The sequence below is a fragment of the Sinocyclocheilus rhinocerous genome, unplaced genomic scaffold, assembly GCF_001515625.1.
Source record: "Sinocyclocheilus rhinocerous isolate Xijiao unplaced genomic scaffold, SAMN03320098_v1.1 scaffold1238, whole genome shotgun sequence".
NCBI classification, from domain to species: domain Eukaryota; kingdom Metazoa; phylum Chordata; class Actinopteri; order Cypriniformes; family Cyprinidae; genus Sinocyclocheilus; species Sinocyclocheilus rhinocerous.
In genome coordinates, this window is record NW_015662954.1 from 422,417 (window position 1) to 436,039 (window position 13,623).

A 13,623-nucleotide genomic window follows, 5' to 3' on the forward strand; every position below is an offset into this window, starting at 1 on the left:
GCCCGGAAAAAAGTTCAGGCTCAGGATTTTTTTTTGGCTTTAACCCCTGTATAGTATAATTACAGTATAATTAATAATAATACTAAATGTAAAATATCAAATTGATTATAAATTAAAAAATTTTTTTTAAATCCACTGCATCATTTAGTAAAGAATCATGGTTGAATCATTGTCAAAAAATGTATTTATCTCTCTTGTATGAATATGTTATTGTACTATATACTAGTGTTGTCAAAAGTACAGACCGTGATACCATTCGGTACTGAAATTTTAAAAACGTTGCGTCTGTCAGCTGATCCGTCACCGTCAGCGGATCCCTAATATATCTGCACATAGACGATCCGCTGATAGACGCGGCTTTCAAATGGTCCCGTGTGTTTTTGTGTGAGTGTTCGGTGAACAGTGTGAAGCGATGATCATTGGAGCCAATCACAGTCATATCTTTTGAGCGCGTGAACACTAAGGCCAATCAACGCTGTTTAAGAATCTGCTCAACAGTGCTCAAATCTTAGCGGGAGATGGACGTTTTTCAAATTTCAGTACTGAATGGTATCACGGTCGGTACTTTTGACAACACCTAGTATATACATTTTTTGTATATATTTTACGTGGGTCTCTTTCACAGATACTACCGGGGTGCAGTTGGAGCTCTTTTGGTCTATGACATCGCAAAGCATCTGACTTATGAGAATGTGGAGCGCTGGCTGAAGGAGCTGCGGGATCATGCGGATAACAACATTGTCATCATGCTGGTGGGCAACAAGAGTGATTTGAGGCATCTCAGGGCCGTTCCCACTGATGAGGCCAGAGCTTTTGCAGGTAAGCATTTCCTCCTGTATTTTCATGTTTAGTGAGAAAAGATCTACCTGAGGTGTTAAATTATATTTCATCTTGTGTTATACAGAGAAGAACAATCTCTCCTTCATCGAAACATCAGCTTTGGACTCCACAAATGTGGAGGAGGCATTTAAAAACATACTAACAGGTGGGTCCTGATCGTAATTAAAGTTACAGTCACATTACGGATACGTTCACATGGGGCGTCGAAGCTTGACCGAGGGTGTGTCTGAAGCTTGGTGCGACCATCATAATGACAACAGCTAGTCACATTACTTTTCTGGTGTTGCATGAACGCAATTGGCTAGCGACTGCGCTAGGGTATTTGCGTAATGCAATCTGATTGGCTGACGCCTGTGCTGGAGCTTGAAAATTTTAAAGTTTTTCAATTTCTGCCGTGAGCAACAGCAGTGCCCGCGACGCAATGGATCCACAATTCAGTTCGGCAACTCATGACGTCACCCATTTAAAGTAAATGAGAAACGCAGGCACCCCGTGTGAATGCACCATTAGCGAACTTTCAGCAAAATTTTGTGGCCAAAAATCTGCAAAACGTGGATTCCTATTGAAATTACTGGATTTTGTCAAAAGTCACTTTTAAACCAAGCAGATGAATGTGGTGAGTCCATATGACCAACTCAAAATCATTGCAAAATTTTTGTGTGTGAAATTGTTGAAATAACTGGATTTTGCCCACAAAAATCCACTTTCAAACTAATCCAGAAAAATAGAAGCGTGACCAATATGAAACAGTTGCGAAATATCTGAAGGGAAATATTTTGCCCTCATGCAATATTCCTCTTTGCATGAATTCCTATTAAAATGGCTGGATTTTGCCAGTAGATTTTGCCTGTAAAAAGTCAATTTCAATCCAAGTCAATGTATTCTGCGAATCCATGTGACCAACTTGAACCTGTTGCAAAATCTGCTCGGGGAAATCTTTTTGCCAAGCCAGAGAATTTACCGCGTGACCAACACAAACCCGTTGCAAAATTTATGAGGGGAAATATTTCTCCCTCAGATGAAATTCCTGATCACATGGATTCCTATTGAAATGACTGGAAAAAAATTGAAAAAAAAAAGAAATTCGCAAAACAGTATTAAATGGAGTCTTCAAGCAGTGGGGATGATTTTGTTGTCCTCTCGCTTCTTAAAAAGAGAAAAAGAAAGGAAATATTGGGTCCATCCAATACTGAGATATAGAGAGGAAGAGTTCCCCCCTCCTTAAAGGGATAGTTCACCCAAAAATGAAAATTTGATGTTTATCTGCTTACCCCCAGGGCATCCAAGATGTAGGTGACTTTGTTTCTTCAGTAGAACACAAATTATGATTTTTAAGTCCAGCCGTTGCAGTCTATCAGTCGTATAATGCATGGCAATGGTAACAAAATCTATGAGAGTAAAAAAAACATGCACAGACAAATCCAACAGCAGGATTATCTCGGGTGATTCAAAGTTAACTTCAGGATGTCAGTGGCTCAGTTTAATGCTTTGCTAACCATACTAGAGCCACATATTAAAAAGACCACCAATTTCTGTGAACTCCGTGTGCAAGGATCTTTACAGTGCTTTGTGCTGCGAGACGAAGTGGATGAACTTCACAATCGCCATTCTGGATTTTGGCTTTCACTTGTACGGTGGCTCTGAATTGTCAAAACACCCCTCAAAATGCTTGCTACAAATTCGAAAAACGCAGAAAATTTAACCGGATACGAATTTTATTTTATTTTTATGATTTTTATGAAAGTTTCGGAGGCAGTGTGTAAACGTGATTGACACAGCGTGAGGTCGTATTTATTTTTCAACATGCGAAAATTTCGGACGAAAATATCAAACTCTGTGTGCAATGACCTTAACTCTACGAATGCGCTGAATCCATGTGACCAACTTGAACCTGTTGCGAAATCTGCATGGGGAAATATTACACAAAATTCCTGATCACATGCATTCATGTTGAAATTATTGAATTTTTCTGCAAGCCAAAGAATTCGTCCCGGTGAAAAATGTGAACTCTATGCTAAATCTGTGAGGGGAAATATTTCGTCCTTTTGCGAAATTATTGATCGTGTGGATTCCTATAGAAATGATTTTCAATGGTTTTGGCCATTGAACAGCATTAATGTGACCGCACCTTAATGTGTAGTGACACTACATTCCCATTGTGCGTCTCAAACTAAAAGTCTCGTAACATGTCATGACTTTTTGTTACAGAAATCTATCGGATCGTGTCACAGAAGCAGATCGCCGACAGGTCCATGCACGACGAGTCTCCTGGCAACAACGTAGTGGACATCAGCGTGCCGCCCACTACTGATGGTTTAAAGGGCAACAAATTTCAATGCTGTCAGAACCTGTGACCCCACTTCCCCCGGCTCTACCCCCACCCTTGGGCTTCAGTTCCCCTCTATTTATCTCGGCTTTGCTCCTGTGTGTTGTGCTATAGCTACGGCTGTTTCCTCTTTTTACCTCGTTGTGATTTCCACGCTAATTCTAGACGTCCCTTAGAAGCGTGAATCTCTAGGTAACATTCCTTTTCCTTGTTTTGGGGGGGGGGGTTCTTGTTTGTTTGTCCCTCTTTTTTTTTCTTTACTATTATCCACTGTCTGAATTCACGTTTTCCTCTGAAGTGATTATTTGGGCGCTGATCGTGTGATCCGCTCCTGTGGAAAAGGGATGGTGAGGGATCAGTGTGTCTTCGGTTTCCTCTGATGGTTATTCTCTGGGATCCACACTAAACGCCCGCCGTCTGTTGAGCCAGATCCCTGACTTGGGATAAAAGGGCAAGTTTTTTGAAAACAAAAATCGGATTCGCCTTGGATCGTGTGGATACCAAAGGAGGGCTGCTGTCATCTTTATTTCAATTCGTAAACATTTCACGCGTCACACCTCTAGTCCTATCCTGCAATATTTTACGCCAGGGCTGACGGGTGTGAAGTTGTGCAATTTGATCAACGCGTTCAGATTGCCGTATATATAGCAGTTATGAATTGAGAAATTATTCAAATAACAGTTATATATATATAAATATATATATGTAAACTATTCATTGCATTGCTGAAGTATTATAGCTCTTCTGTGGGAAAATGCAATGGTGCGCAGTGTTTTAGATGGTCAGTTGTTTCACCGGTCTGTGAAAGTCCATATATATTGGATTGTTTGACTGTCATATGGCTAGTTTGAAAATGCCTTATGTTTTCCCATACTGTGATTAAGATGCCTTTTTCGAGTGTGGTTATGTGACATTTACACATCCATGAAGTCACAACAGCTGTTTTGCCTTTTATCAGGTTACATTAAAATGGAAAATAAACCAAATTACTGTCACAATTGCAGTTGTGATTTTTATTTTTTATTTTTGGACTCCATATTGCACAGTATGACATGTGTGTCTGAATCTGTACCTAGAATAGGTGTCATGTGCCGCATGGTTGGTATGACTCAAGCGATCTATTTAGTTTCCATGTCACAAGCTCTTTAAAGGAATATGCCAGGTTAAGTAGTTAAGGGGTTAAATTACCTTCTTAAAATTACCTCCTTAAAATCCTAAAAATGCAAAAGAAGGGGAATTAATTTGCTTAAACACAAAATTAAAAACTTAAAATATTTTTTTAACTTTTTTTAAAAATGATAGATGACTTTTCTTAAATAGTTAAAAAATAAAAGACAAATAAAAGTGTTTAAGCACAAAAGTGAAAATGAAATCTTAATAAATTTATTAGGTTAAGCATAATCTTTTTCAATTTGTTTGCTTTAAAAAAAAAAAAAAAAAAAAAAACCAAACATTTAGTGACATTCTTAGTCTGATATAAATGAAAAAAATGGGAGAAATTTATACAAAATTAAAAACAAAATATTTATTAAGACATTATTCAAAAACAGTCATTTTGTTCACAGTTGCAAAATATGTCATATCAAAGAAAACCAATTACATTTCTTAAACAATTAATCAAATCCAAATTAGAAAAGATGAGGAATAAAAGTGCAATTTATTAATATGCACAAAAGTGAAATATTAAACTAAGTGACATTCTTGATCTGGTAAGGGATAAATGTACACAAAACTAAAAACCTATTTATTATTATTTTTTATTAAAGACACATTATTTAAAAAGTAACTATTTTCATACACTTTCATACAAGTAACTATTTTACACTTCTAAAACAATTTACTAGGAGGAACTAAAGTGATTAAAAGTGTATTTTAGGCTACGCACAAAACTGAAAAATGAAATATTACGTTACGTTACGCATAAATATGCATATTTTGTTCAGTATTGCTAAAAATAAAGACTAAATAGGCAAGTATTTAAGTTAAACAATTATTAAAAAAGCAAAACCATATTAACATCACAACGCATAAAGCCTCACATGAGCAGTGAACAGTCCTTAGAAATAACAACAATAGGCACTTCTCGGATGACGGCTATTCACGAAAGCTGTTTAGGAAAATTCCGAAGCAGCGCAGCGTAGAGAAGCGCCTCCCTCTGCGCTCTTATCGTACACGGCGCTAATCAGAGGCCGAGCCGAAGTCGTCTGCTGAAAGGATCAAACCCAAAACAAGGCTTGTACTTTGACCTTAACGTTTGCAAACAAGCGTCACTTTTAAAAGGAATTCACCCTTAAAGGCAGCAGCTCAGCATGGAAAGCCAGAAGGTAAGATTAGACGACAAGAAATTATGTTGTAATCTCTAATCCCAGTCTTTGATGGCATATTTTGCTACATGGCTAATGTTACTAGCAGTCTAATGCAGCTGCATTATAACACATTCACTCTGACTTTGTCTTAATACGTATCGAATCGGGTTGTTTTCGGTTTAAACGAATATCTAAGAAATATTTAGCGCTATATTTGAGAACTGATGTTTAATTGGTAGCTTGTGTTGTGTGCCAAAGGCCCACCCTAGACTAGTGTCCGACAGCTTGATAGATCAGATCAGACCAGATGGTTTAAATGTGGACTGATGTTATGGCTGCACAGGATTTCATGTAAAATGGCAGTGCATTTATGCTGGTTATTCTCTCATCTCGGTTTCTGTCCGTACATCCCTATGCTAGTAAAGGTTATATGTTGTTGGTTTGATCAGTAGATCATATCTATATTTAATAATGCAGCGACTTGCCATTCATCAAAAGATGTGTAAAATAATGTTTTGAAACATACACTGCCCAAAAATGCTGTGTACAAATGGCAGCTCACTAGGTTTTCTTTAGTGTATTGCTCAGTTAATAGACTAAGTTAACCTCAATATGCTTGTTTTTGCATTATAATGATATATTATGTTAAACTAATCCTCTTCTTGTTTCAAACCGTTATGACTTCTGTGGAACACAAAAGGAGACGTTCTGAAGAATGTCCAAGATGCTCTTTTTCATTCATTGCAAGCTTGTAGTAATTACAAGCTCGGAAATAAGTCAAAATCAAGTTTTTGATATTAAATATTTTCTTATACAAAGCTTGGAATATAATGCACAATTCTTTTCTTTTTTTGTGCGTGTGTGTATGTATAATAAATTGTGTGTATACACGCACTATTTTGTATTTTACATAAATGTGTGCCACATTGTATTTTATATTTGGAAAGAAGCAAAAGTAAAACATTGCCACGAAAATGAACTGTAGATGGCAAATATTTATTTAAATATGTATTTTTAAAGTACAAATTAAGCTCTAATGCATTTGTGGCAAACTGTTGATTGTCACAAAAAAGAGATTTTGACTTGAAAAATAATAATAATTAAAAAAGACAGCAAAAATCATGCTTATAGTAAGAAATTTACAATGGTAGAAAATGGGATGGGTTTGGGATGATTTAAAAGCAGAAATGTTAAATCTTATTATTATAAAAGCACTTAAATAATTTTTTCAGTTAAACTGTAAAGCTATTTAAATCATTATTTTTACAGCGATTTTAGGGTTTACAATGATGTCTCTGCAACAAAATCAGATGCTTTTTTGTATGTTATTAAAATGGTGAGTCTTATCTTAGATTAGTTTATCTTAGTTTACAAATTGGCCACATGCACTTCCATTTTAAGCGTCTCACTGTAACTCTTTTTAAGAAAAGGAGGAAGCATGACAGTTGGTAACATGAGTTTGCCGTTTGACAGTGTCTTCTGTGTGGTGCGTTGCTTCATTGACAGTTGACAGTTGACCATTTTCACTGTCAAAATTTCCCTAATGTAACCATTGTAAATGTTCCTCCTCTCTGCAGTGGTAGGGTCTTTGTGACTTGAGGTGTGGGAGCGAGGCTGCTCCCTGATTCCCCCCGGTGCTCCCCTGCCCCCCGCCCTCCTGGACGGCCCCGAAATGACCACAGGGGAGTGTTGCCACCTCCCAGGCTCCCTGTGCGACTGCACTGGCAACGCTGCCCTGTCCAAAACCGTGGAGGAGGCTGACAACTGCCGGTCCCAGTACGTCACCCAGGTCACGGCCAAAGATGGACGTCTACTATCTACTGTTATCAAAGCCCTGGGCACCCAGAGGTAGACAAATCTGAACAACATTTTCAATTTCAGGCAATGTATATTCCAGTTGCCTAAAGGCAAAGCTATTAACTTCCTTCTCTGTTAGTGATCGGCCGATTTGTCGGATCTGCCACGAGGGTCAAGACGTGTGCAATAGCGAGGGGCTTCTCTCCCCGTGCGACTGCACCGGCACGTTGGGCACGGTCCACAAGAGCTGCCTGGAGAAGTGGCTGTCCTCCTCTAACACCAGCTACTGTGAGCTGTGCCACACTGAGTTTACCATAGAGCGCCGGCCCCGACCCCTCACAGAGGTAACAAAGGTCAATGCCTTTAGCCTCGTCTGCATGGCTCGGCCCCGCTTTGCTATTGGACATTTACTTGCGTGTGTGTTTACATGGCATAATTTATAGTATTTGGGTCAAAGACGAGACATCAGCATCAAATGAAATTTATATAAGTTATTTCATATACATAGAAAGCAAAGTAAATGCAAGTGTCAACTTTATTGCTTTTAAATAACTTTTGTGAAACTAAAATGTCAAAAATGTGGGTGTTATAATGTTCCATTGTCATTCAGCGAAACATATTTATGTAAAAATTCAACACAATAAAATAATATATAATAATATATATTAATTATTCTGTCCTTATTAAAATATATAAAAGAAAAAGTGATCATACAAAATTTTATAATATTTTAAATGATGAAAAACTTCTTGCTGACAATTGGGTAAAACCTAGTAGTTTGAAGGATGGTGGCAAAGATTGGTAAAGATTTAAAATTACTATTAATTTGTTTTAATTAATAATAGAGTCTTTTAATGTCATTTAATGATTCTGGCTCTAAATATGCCTGATAAGATTTTTTGGTATATAAACTATTGTTACATTGAATGACATTTTAGTGGGCATCTTCTGTAAATTGTGGAAATAATATATAATAGTTATTATTTTTTTGATCAGGAAAAAATAAAGTTATGCAGGACACATATTCTATTACATAAAATATAATTACATGTATTAAACTTGTATTGTTTTGATGCTTGAAAACCCCTTTTTGACCTGTTTTTTGATAATATGTATTAAGTTATAAATATTTGATAATTAGACTAAAGCAATACAATTTTCAATATGAATATTTTATTAATTATTACACAGCCCTGCATCTGATTTACTATATATGTATTACTTTAAATGCACTTATCAGAATCAGAAGCAGTCAAAAGTTTGGTTTAGTGGTAATAAGTGTTCAAAATGTATTCTTTAACTGACAGTCTGCAAAGAAGTGAGAAAATATGTTCAAAGACTCAATATACACAATACACTCAAAAACACAAGTTTATACATGAAGTTTGTTTTACTTTTTTCACAAAATGTCATTTTCTGTTGCTGTTTGGGTGCAGTAAAACATCCACAGATGCAGCAGAAAACATCTGGGTCATGTTTGCAAGGATAGTCATAAAATAATGTCTTCAGAATCGTTCATAAAATCGACTGCGAATTGACCAAATAGTTGTAACCTGGCTCAGGAAGGTAAAAATCATGTATTTAAGGCAGTTTTTTTTTTTTGTTATCTAAGGGAAAGTACAAGATTTCCTCACCTTACAAATTGTTGTTGAAAGCAAAAATGCTATGAAATGCAAATGCTTTCATATTTTATATATCATGATAATTATAAGAAACAAATATTGGATTTCATATTCAGCAAATATGATGCAAGGCATTGTTATCATTACTGCTGTCATTATTTATGCAATGTTTTTGTCTTTTAATTAATCAGTTTTCATCTTTGTTTTGTCATGACTAATTGATTAGATACACATTTCTCATTTAAGAAATTATCCAAACATTAGATTTAAGTAAGTCAACCTTACCGTTGAATAGTACTCTTATATGTAGACCCAATATTGATAACAAATTAAGTTGAAGTGGTAAAAATATTGTTCAAACTGATCTTTGTTCAAACAATCTGATAGATTGTCTATCTATTCTTCATCACTAATCCTCACATCATCTTTCAATAGTGGCTCAGGGACCCGGGCCCCCGGAATGAGAAGCGCACCCTCTTCTGTGACATGGTGTGCTTCCTGTTTATAACGCCCCTGGCAGCCATCTCAGGCTGGCTGTGTCTACGGGGGGCACAGGACCACCTGCACTTCAACAGTCGCCTGGAGGCAGTCGGCCTCATCGCTCTGACCATCGCACTCTTCACCATCTACGTCCTCTGGACACTGGTACTGTATTACAATCCATCAAATGCAGATTTAAATTTTTATTCTGAAACAGAATGCTTAAATTCATTTTGGGGAATCACACAAAGACTTATATGAACATGTCTGGGTCATATTTCACTCCAAAAATCAAAAGGAAAAAAAAATAAAAAGTTAATTGTGTTAAATATGTTTAATAATCTCATCACCGTAATGCAAAGAAATCCTGTTTTACTGCAGTGCCATAAATATCTTGTTCTCTTTTCCATTATGCAAAAAAAAAAATCATTCTCATTACCATAATATCATCAAAATTGCACATTTGCCATTCTTATAAAGGCCCTTTTGCACCTTATGCACTTTCTGTAGAAGATCTAGGTATTTTTTGTGATTTGCGCAAACAAGGCGGTAAAGTTTACTAAAGGAATCGTTCGCCTGACAATGAAAATGCCATTATTTACTTACCTATGTCACTCCAAACTTGAGTAATGATATTTTAATTATAGAACAATCGACCATACAATAGTTTTGAGCAAGAACGAAATGAAAGTGGTAATCTTTCCAGAAGCTCTGAAATCTCATTTACGGTCATGTCTGAAAATAATGTCTGAAACCCCCCCCCCCCATAAAAATAATGCTTTATGTTAATTGTGTTAGACGTGTTTAATAATGTCGCGCTGATAGCCTAGTGAGCAGTGTGCTTACATATAACGCCGTTGCATTGCAGGTGTCCCGAGTTCGAATCTTGGCTCAAGGACCTTTCCCAATCCCACCTCCTTCTCTCTCCCAGTTCACTTCCTGTCTTACTCTACATTATCCTATCTCAATAAAGACAAAATGTCAAAAATAAATCTAAACGTAAATAAATAAAAAAAAAAGTTTTATAATCTCATTACCATCATTGGCAAAAACTCTTCCTCAGTCATACAAGGACAAATCGCCTGCGATTATGAACGCGGTTTTTCGTAGCTTGTCAGCGAACTACTGCTCTGTGTATTAAATGCCGCTCCATCTGAAAGCATGTGATGGAGATTTACTACTAATCACAGAACCGGCTTTGCTGACGAGATGCACATGACAGTCGCATACGATTAATTGCACAGCCCTAATGGTAACCGCTATTTTAAAGTGTAAACTGTCCTCCTCGCTGCAGTGGTGAAAAATGTTTGAAAAAAAAATTTTTGGTAATGCAAAAATATCATTCTCAATACTGCAATGCAAAAAATCTGGTTCTCTTTACTGTGATGCAAAGAAATCTTGTTTTCATAAGTGTAATGCAAAAACTATATAATTCTCATAACGTAATGACAGAAAAATCACATTTTCATTGCCGTAATGCAAATAAATCCCATACTCATTACCACAATGCAAAAAAAATAAACCTGATTCTCATTACCATAATGCAAAAAATTACTATAGTTCATAAAAAAGTAAAATGTTTAAGTCGTCACCTTTATTTATATAGTGCTTTTAACAAATACAGATTGTGTCAAAGCAGCTTTACAGTATCAAATAGGAAAATTAGTTAATAATTGAATTCAGTGATGTCATCATCCAGCTCAGTTCAGTTCAAATAGTATCTGTGCAATCAAGTCGACGATATCGCTGGAAAATAATTACGTGTTCCCCAACTAAGCAAGCCAGAGGTGACAGAGGCAAGGAACCAAAACTCCATCGGTGAGAGAATGGACAAAAAAACCTTGGGAGAAACCAGGCTCAGGCCAGTTCTCTGGCCAGACGAACCAGCAGATTGTTCCAGGCTGCAGCAAAGTTAGATTGTGCAGAGGACTCATCTGGTTCCTGTGGTCTTGTCCCGATGGCCGTCTAGGAGACAAGGTCTTCACTGGGGATCTGTGTCTGGGGCTCATCTAGTTGTTCTGGTCTCCGCTGACATTCAGGGATGTACAGGTCGTCTCTAGGTGCTAATCCACCATCTGGGCTGGATACGGACTGGATCTGGTGGCTACGGTGACCTCAGAATAAGAAAGAAACAGACTAATATTAGCGTAGATGACATTCTTCTTACAATGTAACAAGAACATTGGGTGTAATGGGAAGTGTTCCCGGTTCCGTTTGACCTAATTAATGCAGCCTAACAATCCTTTAACGGATTTGAATATTAGAAATGTATTAGTGTGTTATGTGTAAACCAGGTTAAAGAGATGGGTCTTTAATCTAGATTTAAACTGACAGAGTGTGTCTGCCTCCCGAACAATGTTAGGCAGATTGTTCCAGAGTTTGGGCGCTAAATAGGAAAAAATATAAAATTACAAAAAAATTGTAAGTTACTAAATTTTGTAAAAATATTACATAGTAATATTTTTTTGGACCACCTTAAGTTTATGCTGAATTTATTACAAAAAATTGTGTGTTATATTCTGGTAATGAGAATTGGAGAGTGGAGAGAATGTTCTTATAATTTCTTATTTCATAGTTTTTCTTCTCATTTTGGTGGGAAATGTAACCCAGACATATTTTTCACAAAAATTTACCATTTTAATTTCTAGGACCTGGTGCTTAAACCAAAAGTGTGAAAAATTGTCCTTGTTTTGCAGGTCTCATTCCGCTACCACTGTCAGTTGTATTCAGAGTGGAGACGAACCAATCAGAAAGTCCGCTTGCTCATTCCTGACACCAAGGGTGCACACTCTACCCAGCATTCCTTGCTTTCCACAAAGCTGCTGAAAAAGACAGCAGACGAGACCATAGTATGAGAGACGTGGTGTGGGGGAGCGGGGCCCGATCGCGGTGGTATTAGCGTGCTACAGGTTCTTGACACCGCGTCGTCAACTAGAGCCGCGGCATTTTGGATGCGTTCTTTTCTATTTAATCCTTTTTATCTAAATATGTGAGCACTTCATTATATTTTTTTCACAAGTCTCTTTTAATGTTTTTTTCCGAGCCTTTATAAGTGTGTTGTTTTTATTTATTTGAGGCTTGAACAGCCAGGCTGAGGCCCCATAGTGTTCAGTATGCATTGTATTTGAAACAATCGGAAAACTAATTTATGTGTATAGACGATTCCTTTGAGCACAGCGGCGAGGGATTATGACTCAAGTACATACAGCTGCTGAAGCTTAAAACCAAACCTTTATGGCAAGCCGTTTTATCTTATAATAATCCCAGTGTTACGTAATTGCATTTTTACTAGTAACAATTCAATTAGAGAGCTCTACAATTAAATTCTTACTAGTAACAATGCCAATTAGAGAGCTCTATAATTCAGTTCTTACTAGTAACAATTATGATTAGAGAGCTCTCTAATTCAATTATTACTAGTAAGAATTCCAATTACAGAGCTCTCTAATTCAGTTCTTACTAGTAAGAATGCAATTGCAGAGCTCTCTAACTTATTGTATTTATAACTAGTTCAAATAGATTTAGAGAGCTCTCTAATTGGCATTGTTACTAGTAAGAATTTAATTGTAGAGCTCTCTAATTGAGTTGTTACTAGTAAAAATGCAGTTACGACGAGTAACTCTTTGAATATTTTAAGATAAAAGGGCTTACCATAAACCTTTCTTTCGTTTTCGAAGTAACGTTTTTCTACTCATCTACCTTCAAGTACTTTCCATCTTAACCTGACGGAGTTGCGCCTAAGCGAACTTAGTCCTTGTGGCTCCTATACGATTTAGTCAAGATATAAATATATACACACTAAGTGAACAAGTAAGCTCTAAGCTTCAATCGACATGGGTATTAATAGACCATTTGCCTGGGCAATGAATGTGGAGGCTGATGTATATCTGCGGACGCTCAAGCTCATCCGGAGGTTGGCGAAAAAAATTAAGAGAGTGCAATAACACGCCGCCATTGGCATGATTCTGCTGTGAACACACGCAGGTTTTCATGCATGCCTATTTCATTTTGCAAATCTCATCAAATTGGTGACTGTTCGTGAGTTTCAATTTTGCGTACAGATTAAAGGCTGTTTTTCTGAACCGAACGGTCTCCGAACAACGTAAAACAGCATGCGGTGGTTTTAAAGTCGTAGCACTTTCTGACAACGTAGCCTAGATGTGAGCTGAACAAATGTAGATATGTGTACACTTTTGGGATGCAAATATGTGGCAACTTTATATGTTTTTGTTGAGTTGTGATGAGTGCAGAT

The 13,623-nt window shown here is 36.9% G+C and overlaps 2 protein-coding genes across 2 annotated transcripts in view; both read left to right on the forward strand.

Moving 5' to 3' along the window:
• The window catches only part of LOC107728560 (ras-related protein Rab-11B), a 7,453-nt gene extending 3,485 nt beyond the window's left edge, over positions 1-3,968 (forward strand). Inside the window, exons 3-5 of the mRNA XM_016538771.1 lie at positions 626-819; positions 905-985; positions 3,049-3,968. Of these exons, the coding sequence (XP_016394257.1) occupies positions 626-819; positions 905-985; positions 3,049-3,194 (421 nt within the window). The 3' untranslated portion in view covers positions 3,195-3,968. The remainder of the gene's footprint in view (positions 1-625; positions 820-904; positions 986-3,048) is intronic.
• Positions 3,969-5,345: 1,377 nt separating this feature from the next.
• On the forward strand, positions 5,346-12,631 carry LOC107728591 (E3 ubiquitin-protein ligase MARCH2-like). Its single transcript, XM_016538818.1, has 5 exons — positions 5,346-5,490; positions 7,050-7,320; positions 7,409-7,613; positions 9,327-9,536; positions 12,068-12,631. Exons 2-5 carry the CDS (start codon positions 7,145-7,147, stop codon positions 12,224-12,226), a joined length of 750 nt encoding a protein of 249 aa, XP_016394304.1. The 5' UTR covers positions 5,346-5,490; positions 7,050-7,144; the 3' UTR covers positions 12,227-12,631.
• Positions 12,632-13,623: the final 992 nt, after the last annotated feature.

Coding starts and splice junctions, on each gene's coding strand:
- LOC107728591 (XM_016538818.1), top strand. CDS start 7,145: ATGACCACAGGGGAGTGTTGCCACCTCCCAGGCTCCCTGTGCGACTGC. Junction 7,321..7,408: donor AAAGCCCTGGGCACCCAGAG/GTAGACAAATCT, acceptor CTTCTCTGTTAG/TGATCGGCCGATTTGTCGGA. Junction 7,614..9,326: donor GGCCCCGACCCCTCACAGAG/GTAACAAAGGTC, acceptor ATCTTTCAATAG/TGGCTCAGGGACCCGGGCCC.